The sequence below is a fragment of the Brachyhypopomus gauderio genome, chromosome 8 (genome assembly GCF_052324685.1).
Source record: "Brachyhypopomus gauderio isolate BG-103 chromosome 8, BGAUD_0.2, whole genome shotgun sequence".
Classification (NCBI taxonomy): Eukaryota; Metazoa; Chordata; class Actinopteri; order Gymnotiformes; family Hypopomidae; genus Brachyhypopomus; species Brachyhypopomus gauderio.
In genome coordinates, this window is record NC_135218.1 from 12872353 (window position 1) to 12887424 (window position 15072).

At 43.2% G+C, this 15072-nt stretch overlaps 1 protein-coding gene across 2 annotated transcripts; it reads right to left on the reverse strand.

Annotated features, from left to right (window-relative positions):
* Positions 1-1428: 1428 nt before the first annotated feature.
* Positions 1429-12234, reverse strand: c1ql4b (complement component 1, q subcomponent-like 4b). 2 transcript variants are annotated; one of them, XM_077014604.1, is made up of 4 exons: positions 11817-12234; positions 10976-11166; positions 9692-10637; positions 1429-1790 (listed from the first exon to the last, which is right to left on the reverse strand). In XM_077014604.1, exons 3-4 carry the CDS (start codon positions 10232-10234, stop codon positions 1611-1613), a joined length of 723 nt encoding a protein of 240 aa, XP_076870719.1. In that variant the 5' UTR covers positions 10235-10637; positions 10976-11166; positions 11817-12234; the 3' UTR covers positions 1429-1610. The 2 variants fall into 2 exon arrangements, with proteins under 2 accessions (XP_076870719.1, XP_076870718.1); XM_077014603.1 differs by having other exon boundaries at positions 9692-10364; positions 10473-11166.
* Between the last annotated feature and the right edge of the window lie 2838 nt (positions 12235-15072).

Genomic DNA, 15072 nt, shown 5'->3' on the forward strand with positions numbered 1-15072 from the left:
TGCTCCACACCAGACAAAAGAACGGGCTGAGGGCGATGCTTGTTCACATGATCAAGAGTCCAGCCATCTCCAGAATCTCCAGAATATTCACAACAATGTTTGAGATTTGAACAGTATATGACACTGGTTATTGGCCAGCCAAAGCCCCCAAAGCCAACCTTTCACAGGGAGACTGATGGTCCGTGTACTTTCACAGCAAAGCGTGTTGCTTTAGGGAACTCTGCTCTACAGAATGTCAAAGCATTCACAGTCCATGGAGCAGAGAAAGACACAGGCCCTATCAAATGCCTCCAGAAACGCACCTGATAGGCTTAACTACTGCTGTCAGTATGTGCAAAGAACTGAGGAGACCATTGTATGTGTTAGAGTGTGTGTGTGAGTGTGTGTGTGTGTGTGTGTGTGTGTGTGTGTGTGTGTGTATGTGTGTGTGTTTGTGTGTGTGTGTGTACTAGAGTGATATGTGATTGTGGATTTATATATACCCTTTTAATATTAGCACACTCCGATGTCATTACCAATATGATGATCACATTTACCTTTTAAGCATGTGTGTACATGAGTGTGTCAAGATGGTGAGTTTATTAGTGTTAGTGCAGTGTTAGTGCAGATTCAACACTGCTGAAGGTACTATAATTGTGTATGTGCGTAAGTGTGTACTATACATGTGTATGTGGGCACATGGATGATATGAAAAAGCTGTATTTCTTGGTGCTATTGTAAGTATGTGTTGGTTACTCAGAATAGATAAAAAATCTGCTGAAAGCAATCTACTTGTGTGTATGCATGTTGTGTGTGTATGTGGTGTGTGTATGTGTGTCTTGTGCACATGTGTGTCATTCTGTGTGTGTTTTGTGAGTTGTGTGTGATTGAATATGATTGAATATGAGTCACGTGTCTCTGTAATGCTGTTTGTTGTGTGTGACACGTGTGTGTGTTAGGGTAGTTAAGGAAGCCACTGAATGTACTGTATTTAGTATGTGTGACTGTGTGTGTTTGTGTTAGTCAGGGTAGTTGAGGAAGCCACAGAATGTACTGTATTTATTATGTGTTACTGTGTGTGTGTGTGTGTGTGTGTGTGCGTGTGTGTGTTAGTCAGGGTAGATGAGGAAGCCACTGAATGTACTGTATTTGTTATGTGTTACTGTGTGTGTGTGTGTGTGTGTGTGTGTGTGTTAGTCAGGGTAGATGAGGAAGCCACTGAATGTACTGTATTTGTTATGTGTTACTGTGTGTGTCTGTGTGTGTGTGTGTGTGTCTGTGTGTTAGTCAGGGTAGATGAGGAAGCCACTGAATGTACTGTATTTGTTATGTGTTACTGTGTGTGTGTGTGTTTCTGTGTGTTAGTCAGGGTAGATGAGGAAGCCACTGAATGTACTGTATTTATTATGTGTTACTGTGTGTGTGTGTGTGTGTGTGTGTGTGTGTCTGTGTGTGTGTCTGTGTGTGTGTGTGTGTGTGTCTGTGTGTGTGTGTGTGTGTGTGTGTTAGTCAGGGTAGATGAGAAAGCCACTGAATGTACTGTATTTATTATGTGTTACTGTGTGTGTGTGTGTGTGTGTGTGTGTGTGTGTGTGTGTGTGTGTCTGTGTGTGTGTGTCTGTGTGTGTGTGTTAGTCAGGGTAGATGAGAAAGCCACTGAATGTACTGTATTTGTTGGTGTTTCCTCCATGGACCTTCCCACCATCCAGCTGCACACACACCTCGTCGCCCACGTCTAAGTGGAGAATCACACTGTTGGAGGCATAGTCGTAATTCTGGTCTGCATCCTGTGCAATAGCACTTGCCCTTACCTGACAACACACACACACACACACACACACACACACACACACACACACAAACATACACAGACACAAGGTTAAATACTTTAGTTGAAGTGTAACACACACAGATGAACACTACTTTCATTTCTGGTTCAGGTAAACTGAATCTGCGGAGAGTTGATGAATAATAGCTGATGCTGATAAAATGAGAAACTTCTTCTCCTTGTACCCTTTCATGCTACACCACATCTTCTGTCCATATAATGGCACCCCTGCCTCTTCCTGTCCACTGGGCCTCAGACAGATGAGATGGGCAATGACCTTAGATCCTCTCACTCTCCCATTTCATTGGACACTGAATATATATATATATATATGTGTGTGTGTGTGTGTGTGTGTGTGTGTGTATATAAATATATATATATATATATATATATTTATATACATATATACATATACATAGAGAGAGAGAGAGAGAGAGAGAGAGAGAGAGAGAGAGAGAGAAAGAGAGAGAGAGAGAGAGAATGTGTGTACACAAGTCCATAGGGATTTTAGTATTGATCCACTTGTTGCATGTAATTTATAGGGAAGCCTTCCTGTAATTCCTGATTCTTGGGCACACCAGTTGCATGCTATAACGTGTCCAAAGGTCCACTGACTCACAAATTCCCTGTATTGGATTTTGGATTCTGAGTGCAAATGTATGTGCATGCATGAACACACACACAAACGTACACATGCATACACACTCACACACACGTGCAGGTGGAGGTGTGCTCAGAATCCAAGGTGGCTTAGGATTGCATGGATCCTCAAAAGTGTGATATACCAACAATGGTCTAAACAAATCAATATTCATACTTGGCGACTGTGCCCTGTTTGGTGTGCCAGGAGGTTGGTGTTTACCTTATTTATGTCCTGCGTCTGAGAACAAGCCCACTGCAGCACCTTAATCATTTAAGTCCAAAAGTAAATTGCAGAATTGCATTCAGATAAGAAAACACTCAGGCGAGATGGATTCAATGCTAAAAATAAATAAATATTATAAATATGGATGCTTGGTTGCCACATTACGCTAAATACACACTTCCTGAATGCAAATTCACTGTCGGCCCATTCTAGTCATCTTACACCTGACACTAAACCACTTTATGCTGTGCAGCATCGATGTTTCTAAGAGAAATATACAAACATTTAATATTCTGTAATTAAGAAAGCAAAATGTAGTCAAATGAGGGATTTTATTCCACAGGTCTCGAAGTGGATCGGCATTTGCTCGCGTTGCCTGTAATTCATCTCACATCTTCTCATTAATTATCCCTGTCTTCCTCGTTCGTCTCCTTCTCTCTCTCCCCTGCCTTTTCTTACCCTGGACCGCATATCCATTTTTTTCTCCTTCGATTCCAAATGAGATGCAGGTCACGCGCGTGTCTCCCTTGTGCGGCCCGTGTCGGCGAGCGCGTCCCTGTCCGGTCTAAATCAGATTGATTAACGGCGCGAGGTGGCAGCTCCCTCGGGGCAGAGGGGGCCGTGGCGGGGGCTCACGGGCTCGGTAATTGCCAGCCGCGGCGCCTCGGTTGTTGCCCCTAATGGGGCCCACTCGTCAATAACTCCACTGTATCACAATAAACGGAGCCCCGGCACCAACCACTGCGGTCAAATGGAGTCATGAAGTAGTAACTTCGTGGGCTTGTGTGTGTGTGTGTGTGTGGGAGAGACACAGAGAGAGAGAGAGTGAGTAGGAGCAATAGTGACACAGTGACGGTTGCATTCAGATGGATAATTGGTGTATTTTATAAACAGTATGGTAAGTTTTTCTCAGATGTTTGATAAGGAAGTCATTTTCCCTTGGCAGGTGATATTTTGGTCCAGAAGAAGTAAATCTTTATCGAGTTACTTTAATGGAGTGTTTTTAACTGCTTTAGTGCCGTGCACAGGGCAGTGCTTTGTTTGTGGTAGTTACCATTAGCAGGTGATGTTTTGATGTTCCTTATCACTAAGATTAGGTGCGTACTAAACTGCTGGGGTACTAAGCACTACTAAACACTAGTGGCAGGTACTAAACACCGTGATTAGGTGAGTAGTAAACTCTGCTTGGACACTAAACACTGATTTGGCAGGTACTAAACTTTACTGGGCTACTAAACAATGTAACTAGGGAGGTGCTAAACTTTACTGGTGGTACTAAACACTGATTAGGTGGCTACTAAAATGTACTGGGGTACTCAAACAAAACTGAACTACTGGCTGGTTCTAAATACTGTGATTAGGTGGGTACTAAATTACTTTTCTACAAAACTGAGGACATGAAGACACAGCAGACATACACTGTGTATAATACAGACTCTGACAGTGGGCCTAATTATAATAATCTGTTTCAAGCAGACCTAGCATTTAACTGATCTCTGCCTACCGGAGGAACAGCAATGCAACACAGCCTCTCTGGACACTCAGGGGATATTTGACCTCAACATCGCTGAATAATAACTGTGATTTATGAATTCACATATGAATTCTCTGTGCTATAACTCTGTGCTCATCAGAAGCTTGTGTCTCTGAGTAGCATTTAAAATGCTAATTGAGGAGAGGGGTGCCAATCCATCAGTCTTGGTCTGAACTCTAGCCAAAAGGACTTTTTATGACAGCTAGTTCACATGTCATCCTTATCTGCCTTGTTCAGAAAAGGCCAAGATTCCACTTTACAAATACATTTTTAATTGTATATTGCCATGAGCTGAAAACGTAGAGATCATTTAGATATTCTGATTTTGACGTTAACAGTAAGATATACAGACGTAGAGGCGCTCCCGGACCCCGGAGCTACCCATGGCTCTCATATTTGTACATTCATACACACACATACACACACACACAAAGAGAGAGAGATATAAATTATGAAATTAAGCAGACATTACTTTTAATTTTCTAACAAAGTTCTTCATAAAAATGTTTTTTCAAATTATAAAGACATTGGTCATAGAAAATAAACACAGAAAACCTTTGTGGAATTCACAAGAAGTGGAAGAATGCTGGAGAAAACGTTGAATACATGTTTTGCCCATAACACAACCCTCTCTACTTTTGTGGTCTTCTAGTAATGGCGAACCCTCAGCTTTACTCATCACTAAGATCAGTAAATCTATCCCTTTTCCTCTTTCCTCTTCCTCTGTCTGTCTCTCTTTTTCATTCTGATGTTCAGTAGTGCTGAAGGCTAATTGGTGGTTCAGGTGTCTGCTGCTCAATTAGGAGCTCCCTAATTGGCTGTTGACTGTGGATAGACAGTAATATGTGAAAAGAGGTTATATCTGAGGGTTTAACAGCAACTTGGATGTGATATTGGTTACGACCGAGTGTGTGCGTGTGACAGGAGGTGTCCTTTATCGGGCCTCTTCACAAACCCACATTGACGTTAGCCTCTGCGTTTGTATGAGTTCGACCTTTAGGCTGCACTATTCAAAGGGCAATGAAAACACAGGAAATGAGAGAGCAAGAAAGCAAAGAAGAAGAGGATAACAAGGGGGGGGGGTGGCTTTGGGAGGAAGCGTAGGAGAACCTGGTGAGAGGTGCTGTGAGCTCCATCTCCATAGGTGCACCAAGCCACAACTTACATACTACATCACTGGCAATATCAGTCCTGTTGAGATAAAGTTCACTCTAATCATCAGCTAAATTAATAAATTAATTAGAGTCTGTAAACTAATTAGCTGTGGTTTTAATTGACAGGATGTTAGTGCCTGTGCTAACACCTCCTCTGTATCATCCTGTAATTAGCTGTGCGGTACACTGACAGTACCACGGAGAGACAGAGAGTATGTGTGAGACAGGGAGAGAGAGAGAGAGAGAGACGGGGGAGAAATAGGTGGTAAGGTTGAGCACTATAGATGGATCAGGCGTTGTAGGGAAAGAGGACATATAGAAGCTGAATGAGGGAATAACATGAAAAGAAAGTGAGAGGGCAAGAAGGAGGGGCAGTTCTGCGCATATTTTGAATCATTTGTAGAATTAAATTAATTAGTAACTCAAGTCTAAGTTGGATATGTCTTCTGTAGTTAGAACAGAAAATTGTGCTTGCTTGCTCTAAATAAATTCCCCTCCCCCGCCATGGCAACCTTATAGAAAGGATCTTAATTTTGTTAGGAAAAAATATTCTGCATCGCAGAGAAGTATTTTAAACACATGGATGGTGAATAAAATAAAGCAAATTACGGTGTGGCTATAGCTAACTGATCCCAAAGTCTTTACTCACAAGTCGTGAGGTGTGCCATAGTGGTAATTGTGTTTGTGGTATCAGTTTCTGGAACTCTCTGACCTGTGATGAGGTCAACAGTCATTGGCTCCTGCTCTGTGCTTGTGCGTTGGGCCCGCCTCCCCTGCTCATCTGTCTTCCTTACCCTGATCTGATGGTGGCTGTGCCTCCAGCCTCGCTGGCGCGCTGTCGCTCGACCTCTCTGTCCGCTCCGCTCTCGTTGGACATCCATCTTCCTCTCCTCTGCTCATCTCTCTATCATCCTACACACGCTACTCCCCCCACTAACACCCCCCCCCCCCCCCGGTCACATGTGAGGGCGCATGTGAGTGGGCTACACACAAGCATTCCTGTGAGTCCTAACTTGGGGTAATATTTAAATGGACCCGCACTTTATGGACCACCCCGCGTACCTCATGCTCTGTGAGTAGCCGCAGCAGGTCCTGCTTGGACAGAGGCTGTTTACTGGGGCCTTGCAAGAGGTTAAATAATTTAGGTGAATAGTAGGATAATTAATGAGGACACTGATGGACATGCAATGATGTGTGTGAGTGTGTGTGTGTGTGTGTGTGTGTGTGTGTGTGTGTGTGTGTGTGTGTGTGTGTGTGTGTGCGTGTGTGTGTGTGTGTGTGTGTGTGTGTGCGTGTGTGTGTGTGTGTGTGTGTGTGTGTGTGTGTGTGTGTGTGTGAAGAGGGGGAATCTCATCTTAGAGGCATGAATGATTCAACAGAAGTGGAAAGCACTAGAATGACAATATATGATAGGAAAAGATAAGCTGGCTACAAGTGCCCCAGTCCTGCTCTCTCCATCCTGCCTCCTCTCTCCATCCCTCCTCCTCTTTCTCCATCCCTCCTGCTCTCTCTCCATCTCTCCTACTCTCTCTCTCCATCCCTCCTGCTTTCTCCACATCTCCTGCTCTCTCTCCAGCCTGCCTCCTCTCTCCATCCCTCTTGCTCTCTCTCCATCCCTCTTGCTCTTTCTCCATCCCTCCTTCTCTCTCCATCTCTCCTGCTCTCTCCATCCCTCCTTCTCTCTCCATATCTCCTACTCTCTCTTCATCCCTCTTTCTCTCTCTCCATCTCTCCTTCTCTCTCCATCCCTCCTTCTCTCTCTCCATCTCTCCTGTCTTCCCCTTTACTCCTAAGACAGACACTGAAATCGATGAGCTGTCTGCATGTGTCCGACTCTGCATGGTCAGTACAGTACACTGAGCAATAGAGTGGCTGTGCTGGATGTCTATCAGGAGGGCAATTCTATTACTCCTCTAGGAAGGAGATTTAAAGAGAAAAACAGTGGCTGCTAAACGGATATCTTACTCAACAATGATTTAGTGGTTAATTCTGCCCTGTGACAAAAGAGCTATTTATTTTTACAGCACATTACAGTCAGCCAATTGGCAGTTGTCTATTTGGTCAACCTATGAATTGTTTACCTGTACGTATTTGTATTTTTATTTATAGTTAACAATTGTTAAGAACAGTGAACTGTGCTGCTTAAAAAAGAAATGCCATCAGTACTCTACAGAATGCTGTATTTATATCTTGTTTTGACATTTCACAGTATTCACATGCTTCACCATGCAGGCTTTAAATAGGCTGTTTTTATTTGAGCTAAAAGCTTAAGTTTGTTTTCTTAGGGTTCTTTGAATCTACACTATCACAGCAATGAAATCAATACTTAGAAGTTCTGCAGCTGTGAGCTGCGCCATAGTTCATGTGTCTGACATCCACAACCACAATTTTCCCAGTACAGAGACCAAAGGTGAGAGGGCCGCAGGTTCTGACAGTACTGCCCCTGCCCTGTCCTGCCTCCTGGGTTCCCAGTGCCAGCACACAGAACCTTTACTTTAAGGCCTTTCCAGAACTTCTCTGTAAGGGTTCCCCCTACAAACGGGCTCTTAAACCACCACAAGACTCGCTGTACACTCCATGGTCTCCTGTGGAGTCTTTTCAGCTCCTGCACCTGCCAAAACTGCTAATTGAAATTCAAATAATTGTTATATAGTTGGTTTTTCCAGTATTAATGTAGAAGATCAACAATAAGTATTTTACTGTATGTTGTGGGTCCATCTCAGGCATTCCAAATGAGTGTGGGAACTGTTGATGAAATAATATTCACATAGTCCAACAAATGTAAATATTGTCAAAGTAATGCTCTCGTCTTTATGCACATCATGTGTTCTTAGTATACTACAATACATACTGCAGTTAAAATACTTAGCAATGTGCATAGACTATAGTTTTTTGTCCATATCAGGCACACATATTTGAAATACACAAGCACAAATAAAGATTGGTCTTGTGGATGCAAGAAGCAGCAGTCATAAACTGGATATTTAAAACCATAGTATAGGGCGTAGTATAGTATCAAAATTATATGATATGTGAAAAAAAGCCAGATCATAATGTACCTGTGCAGCTCCACAACCCTACATTCTGCTAACTCCAATGAAGGTTCATTAACATTAACCCAAGGGTTCCCACATAAACAGCTACAAACGGTGTGTGTGTGTGTGTGTGTGTGTGTGTGTGTGTGTGTGTGTGTGTGTGTGTGTGTGTGTGTGTGAGACAGTGTGTCCTTGCATACATGATGAGGACAGGTGCATGTGTGCATGCGCATGTCACAGAGAGTGTGTGTAAACACACATTAACAAGGGAGTAGTTTATCTCTCTTTGGAAAGTCCCCACTGTTCCTCCCTCCATCCTCTGACTGTAATCAAACGTAAATGCTTGAGAGCGCATGGCTCCCCCATCCGTGTCCCCTCTTACCAGATGGAGGTTCGTGGTTTCTTCTGTTACTTCTCACTCTCCTTGCTTATTTGTTTATTCAAAACCCACGGCTCCTAGGAGGACTGTATCCAGCTGTTGCATTTCGTTCCACACCAGAGTGTCCGCAAGAGAATGTATGTGTGTGTGTGTGTGTGTGTGTGTGTGTGTGTGTGTGTGTGTGTGTGTGTGTGTGTGTGTGTGTGGAAAGGAGCGATATTCTTATTATTATTAGCATCTACTGGTCTTAAGACAGATTTAGTTTGAATATATGCAAAAAGATGAAAGCAGGTATCAGTCAAAGTTCTTTTCTATTTGCAGAACTCAATTCTCCTTCAGTAAAAATTTAGTGAACCCTTAGTCATTTTTTCTTCTCATCCTTATAGATACACATTTAACTACACACACATAGACTTCATTCAAACTCTAACATAGATTCACTCAGATATGCTCAACAGACTCTCTCTCTCTCTCTCTCTCTCTCTCTCTCTCTCTCTCTCTCTCTCTCTCTCCCAGTAAGTTCAGCAAGGCCTAAACCGATACACTGAGAAAATGACTGTTGAATTATTGAAAGGCTGCTTTAGCAGATCTTATTTGAATGTTAAATCCATTCCATCCATTCATCTTGGCGAACAACAATCTGAAATTGATTCCACATACCAGTCAAATCAAACTTTGGTTAAAACTAGCTCACTTCTTGTCAAGTTCACATGCTGTACCTAGAAATTATTTTCTTTTGAATTTGTTCATGAAGTTTATGATAGTGTGAATTTGACCTCAAAATAATGATGGCCCTCTTGGGAAGTTTTTCAGAGACACAGATCACTGTCTTTCCCAGGCTCACAAAGTCACACACTTGTGCACACAAATGTACCCATGTAAAGATTTGAATGTAAACACACACAAAGATCTCCTACCTGTCCATTCTTCTTGAGGTCCGCCCACATGCTGGTTCCATCCCCGCCCCTCATGAGCACATGGTAGGTGAAGTAGTAGATCCCAGGTAAAGGGCAGGTGAACTTGCCTGTGGTGGGCTCATAATAGTTCCCCACATTGGTCACCACATCGTCAAACTTGAGGATATCGCTCCCCTCATGTTGCTTGCGAAGACCAGCATAGAAGGCTATTTTGGGGCTGTAGAATGAAGGGACATATCCTCCTGGGCCTGGACCTTGGGGACCAGGAGGACCTGGCTTCCCTGGCTCTCCGGGGGGCCCTCGTGGGCCTGGGGGCCCCGGTAGGCCCGGGTTACCACGAAAACCTGACTTCCCTCCTCCTCTGCGTACGGGGTCATCTTGTGGGGGTGGGGAAACAGGTGTGAGATCATTAGGGGGCGTGAGAGAGTCACACACCATCTTGCAACTGCCCAACATCTCATAATGCGTCCCTCCAGCTCCGGCTCCGCCCAGCTTGATGCTGTGGACCAATAGTGGGATGGCAACTAGCAGCAAAAGCACCATGGCCACGCCCACTGCAGCACCAATGACACGCTTCCTGCGGCTGAGGCGAGAGGCTGCTAGAGAGAGGAAGTCCTCCTCTCCTTTAGAGGACACAGGGCCGGCCAGAATGAATGCTGGGAAGAAAAGAGGACTAGGGGAAAGAGAGGAAAGAGCAGGTGATGAAGGTGGAGAAAAACTTGAAGAGCTGTTCCAAGCAAACAGATCTTTTTTTTTTCAGTTATACAAAATCCACCCCTACCAACGAACAGATGAAAAGTCCTCAGTAAAACACCTGACGGTTGATGTTTTGTGTTATGGAGACCCTTTCATCAGTATAACAGGTCCAGTTATGGCCCACACCCTGTATACATCACTTTCAACTCTCGGTGCTCTGGATGCTGCATGTGGTCCGATTAACACTCGGCTGAAATGAGAAACGTGTGTCGTTTAATGGAGATGCTACCAGGGAGAGACGTGGAGCTGGAACTCTGTGTTGGAGTTACAGTCTGCTAGTAATATGTTTCTATAGAGGTAGAGAGTTGATAAATGAGGAGTTTCCCATTATTTTCAGGTTAAATTCCTCTGGCTTAGAGAAGCACTGTGTGTGTGAGGAGGCCATATCCACTGTAGCTCTCGCTCACGGCCTCCGCTGGGAAAACACTCTTACAGGGCAGCATGGAAAATCCTGTTACAGATTTTCTGGCAAGTCTTTTTCTTACATGTGATCAATAAATTCAGTTATTTTGTTCAAGCCAGTCTTACATCCAGGGTATGTGTCTGCTCCTCGGCCGCGTTAGCTCAAGGGTGAACAGTGGGAAGGGAGCTGAAGAACGAGGGAGCTGTAAAATCAGGCTTACGCCGTGCAGCTCTTCAAGGTTCACTTCACTAACCACCAGAGTGCTTCGGCTTCCACACGCAGCTGTCTTACACACGCTGGACTCCTGCTTCTCATCCTGCGTGAAATACATAAGAAAGTAAAAGGAAATAATGATGTTCTGAATATCAGTGGTACAATATTAAAACAGATTACAAAGCAAATTACTTCTGTGATACTGTGGACTACAGTAAACGTTTTGTATTTTCTTGTGTAGGTAAATTTTAACTGGCCTGTAAATAAATATCAGAAATCATAGAAGGGGACATTAATTTGCTGTTGGGACGGGCTGTCTGATTTAAACCGTCTGGGTGGTTTTCTTTACATGCTGCTTATCAAGCTACTCAGTTTTCACTTTGTCCAGAGCAACTAGTGGTATCCTACTGTAATTCCTGGAGAATTCTCGGTTTGAATTTGACTACTGATAAATGACTTTTTCGATGTAACCACGAGGAATCTCAGACGTCGGGATTTATGGGATTTGCAGTGATCTATAACCACATCACAGCTTTACAGTTTCTTTGTTGTTGTTATTGTTGTGTGTTTTTTTAAGACGAAGTTGTCAATTCTCAACATTTTCTCGTTAGACAAATACTATTTTAGAATCAACGTGCACACATATTTAAAATGTTTAAGCAAAACAATTTAATGCCAATACAATTTTAAAACCATATTGTTGGTGGTATGTGCCTATATGTCCGACTGTTGTACTTCATAAACGAATCTTACCTCCACCAGGAATTCCTCCAAACTCGACCGCTGATTCCCACAAAAGAAGCGCTCCTCCTTATCGCGGACAGACCCGTCCACACCTCACCTCGCCTTCGACAACGATATTAACTAATCTGCCTTTGCATCATTCATTTTCAACCAAAACTAAATCTTTCTTTCTTCCCCTCGGATTTCCTACCTTTTTAAAAATATCGCTCCGGTAGGCTTGCAAAACTTGTTTCCATTGTAGCGTACGCTGCAACAAACGACTGAGATAAACGTTGCCTGTCGTTCAAATGTAATAGTACCTGCTTTAACTAAGCTTCTCTTTATTGAACATATAGCCTAGTGATAATTACCGTCTTGTCACTCGTAATAAAGCGGAGAAGCAACAGTTTTCTCACTTGTGCGATTTCTGTGCAGCAGGCGATGCAACCCTCGGGCTGTGTCTCGCGCTCCCCCCGCCCCTACAACAATTTTGCGCTCGCGCTCTCCCGCATCAGTCTACTCGGGTCAAGAAATTGATTTCTGCAGGAGCGGACTTGCAGAGGTACTGCATCCAAATCGGGCCGTTGACTAACCAATTAGTGATTATGAAAACTGAACAAATGTGACAATATGAATTATATAGAACACACTAGAATATTGGCAATATGCCCCTTGGGTCAATTCACGCTCATTAAGAATGAATAAATTCCCGGACACTTTTTTATTCCTTTAGAAAAAAACATAGTGCCCATGTAGTTTTTGCTTTACATGGAGGGAATTCTATTTCAAAACCACAACAGCTCTTGTTAAAAGCAGAAGAAGCAAGAAGAGAAGCGTTTTTTCACTTGCTGGTCCTGCGGGCTTCCCCCCAGAAACAACACTCCAGCAGGCCTTTTTCTCTCCGTTTTTGATTCGGTTGCGTTCATGTTGTAAACCTCTCTCCCGCTTCACTGCCTTTCCCCCAGGAGCCCACAGGCAGGAGGTGCGGAGTAAAGGATACACACAGATACCCACTGGCTACTGCCTCCTGCCTATTAATGTTTACTTCTCCTCAATGTTCGAATATACAGTTAATTTTATCCAAAAATTCCCCAGTACACACACACACACACACACACACACACACACACACACACACACACACACACACACACACACACACACACACACACACACACAAGCAAGCTAACATGCACACAAGAGTTAAGAAGGATATAAAAATTCAAGAATGACAGAGAGGTGGAAAGGTTGAAAGAAAATGAGGATAAAGATGACAGTGAGTGGAAGAGGGTGGAAGAGAGAGAGTGAGAAGAGAGAGACTTCGAAGAGAGACTGGGAAAGGATAGACTGGGAAGACAGACTGGGAACAGAGAGAAATGGCAATGGACTATAGTGTTAGAGAGACACAGAATGACAAACAGACAGTTTAGTCATGTTTTCAAGTCTATTGTCAGCATCCGTATCTCTTGCCTTCAGAACTTGTTAGCAGTGAAAGACACACGACTCCTGACAGCCTATTCTCCCTGCACTACTCTCTTTACATTTCACCTCCTTCTCTGAACCACCCACTCTTTTATCATTGGTTATGTCTCTATCATCTTCTCTGTGTGACTACTGCAATTGTACATTCTATTTTAACAAAGTTGTGCGCCCCGCAGAATCCAACGGAACACACACGTGCGTGCACACACACACACACACACACACACACACACACACACACACACACACACACACACACACACACACACACACACACACACACACACACACACACATTTGCTTTCCTTCCAGACCACTTTTGTTCAGAGCTTAGAGACACTGCTAGAGAGGACTGTCTGGAAAAATAATTCTCTTATGTACCTGGATACATGTCTCCAAATATATTTTTTAAATGCCAGTATACTATGAACCTTTTGTGGAATTCCCAATGGAGATGGATATAAATATATAAACATTAAGGGTTTTTACTTAAGTGTGGGATTGTTCATGAGAACATCACTTTGTGGAAAATCTTGGAATCAGCATCCTCAGCCATTATCATCTGAAGTGCTGTTTGCGTTTGTGCACACCAGAAAGTATTATAGTATTATAGTCTTATAATTATAATTATAATCTTTAGTTGTTTGATTCGTCAGATTGCCATTGGCAAACAGACGTGTTCCAAAACATAAACTCCAGGATTTTCCACTGAGTAAGTTGTAGTGATGTCGAAAGCAAAGGTGCGTCCCTCAGCTCACGCTGTGGTCAGAAGAACACTGATCCCCCAGCATGACGGCCTGTGCAGCTATGCGCATCCCCACTGGCCTGGTGTGTCGCTTAGCGACAGAGGGGACAAGGACACCGGCGTCCTTTCCTCTCATTCAGAACTGCTGCCGGTTGTGTTCTCAGGGGCTTCTGGCCATGGGCAGCAAATGGTACAGCTGGGATTTGAACCTGATGACTAACAATAGGGCTTTATTCTGCACTGTACTCTCTGTACTGTTTTTTTTACTATGTGCACTTCTCAAAGCAATTTCAGAAACACCACAAGTCTCTGGTGCTGGCTGTAGATTACTGCACAACTGCATCAATTACATTGAGCACATTAACAGAAATTAAAGATCTATGACAGTACCCAGGAGCGCATAAGTGAAAGAAACACATCCCTTTTCATTATTAACAAACATTAATTTGTATTTTTAATTTTTGTGTTCTCAAACTTATTATAGCTAGGTTAAGTCTCTGCTTGTGGAACTAAATTGTGTATACCAGTCATTATTGTAGCTAAGCACGAACCCTGAGCTTAATCAGGCTGCTCAGGTGTAGTGCCGTGGGGGACGCAGCGAGACGCTAGCTTTAGCTAAAATGGATTGCTTACCACTAGCTCATTTTACTAAATGAGTTTACAGAAGTTTTGTTAAGATGTGATCTAAAGTTTTCATATTACGTTTTTTGTGCTTTTGCTATGCATGTATATACAACAGAATATGATGAAGATGTGAAACATGTTCTTGTTCTGTGGGTTCTACTGGACAGAAATGGTGGAACGTTTTTGGTTTGATGGTGTGTGACCATGCAGAAACACAGCCAAGTGGAGAAAATGATACTAGTTAATTACATATAACTGAAGAGTTCCTTAGAAGTGAACACATAATGCCATAATGCGTTAGTAGAGCTACATGCATTACTGTCGGTTGCCTGAAAGAGTTTGTTGGCATTGTGATGGTCTAACCTGGCTATGGCTATGGAGAGATGCTGTCACTGTTCTCAAGTGAAAATGTGTGTGTGTGTGTGTGTGTGTGTG

Bases quoted from the DNA above. Each gene is read 5' to 3' on its own strand.
- c1ql4b (XM_077014604.1), bottom strand. From the start codon at position 10,234: ATGGTGCTTTTGCTGCTAGTTGCCATCCCACTATTGGTCCACAGCATC. The intron at 1,791-9,691 runs GTAGGAGATCTT...GTGTGTTGTCAG, and splicing joins ACCTCAAGAAGAATGGACAG to GTAAGGGCAAGTGCTATTGC.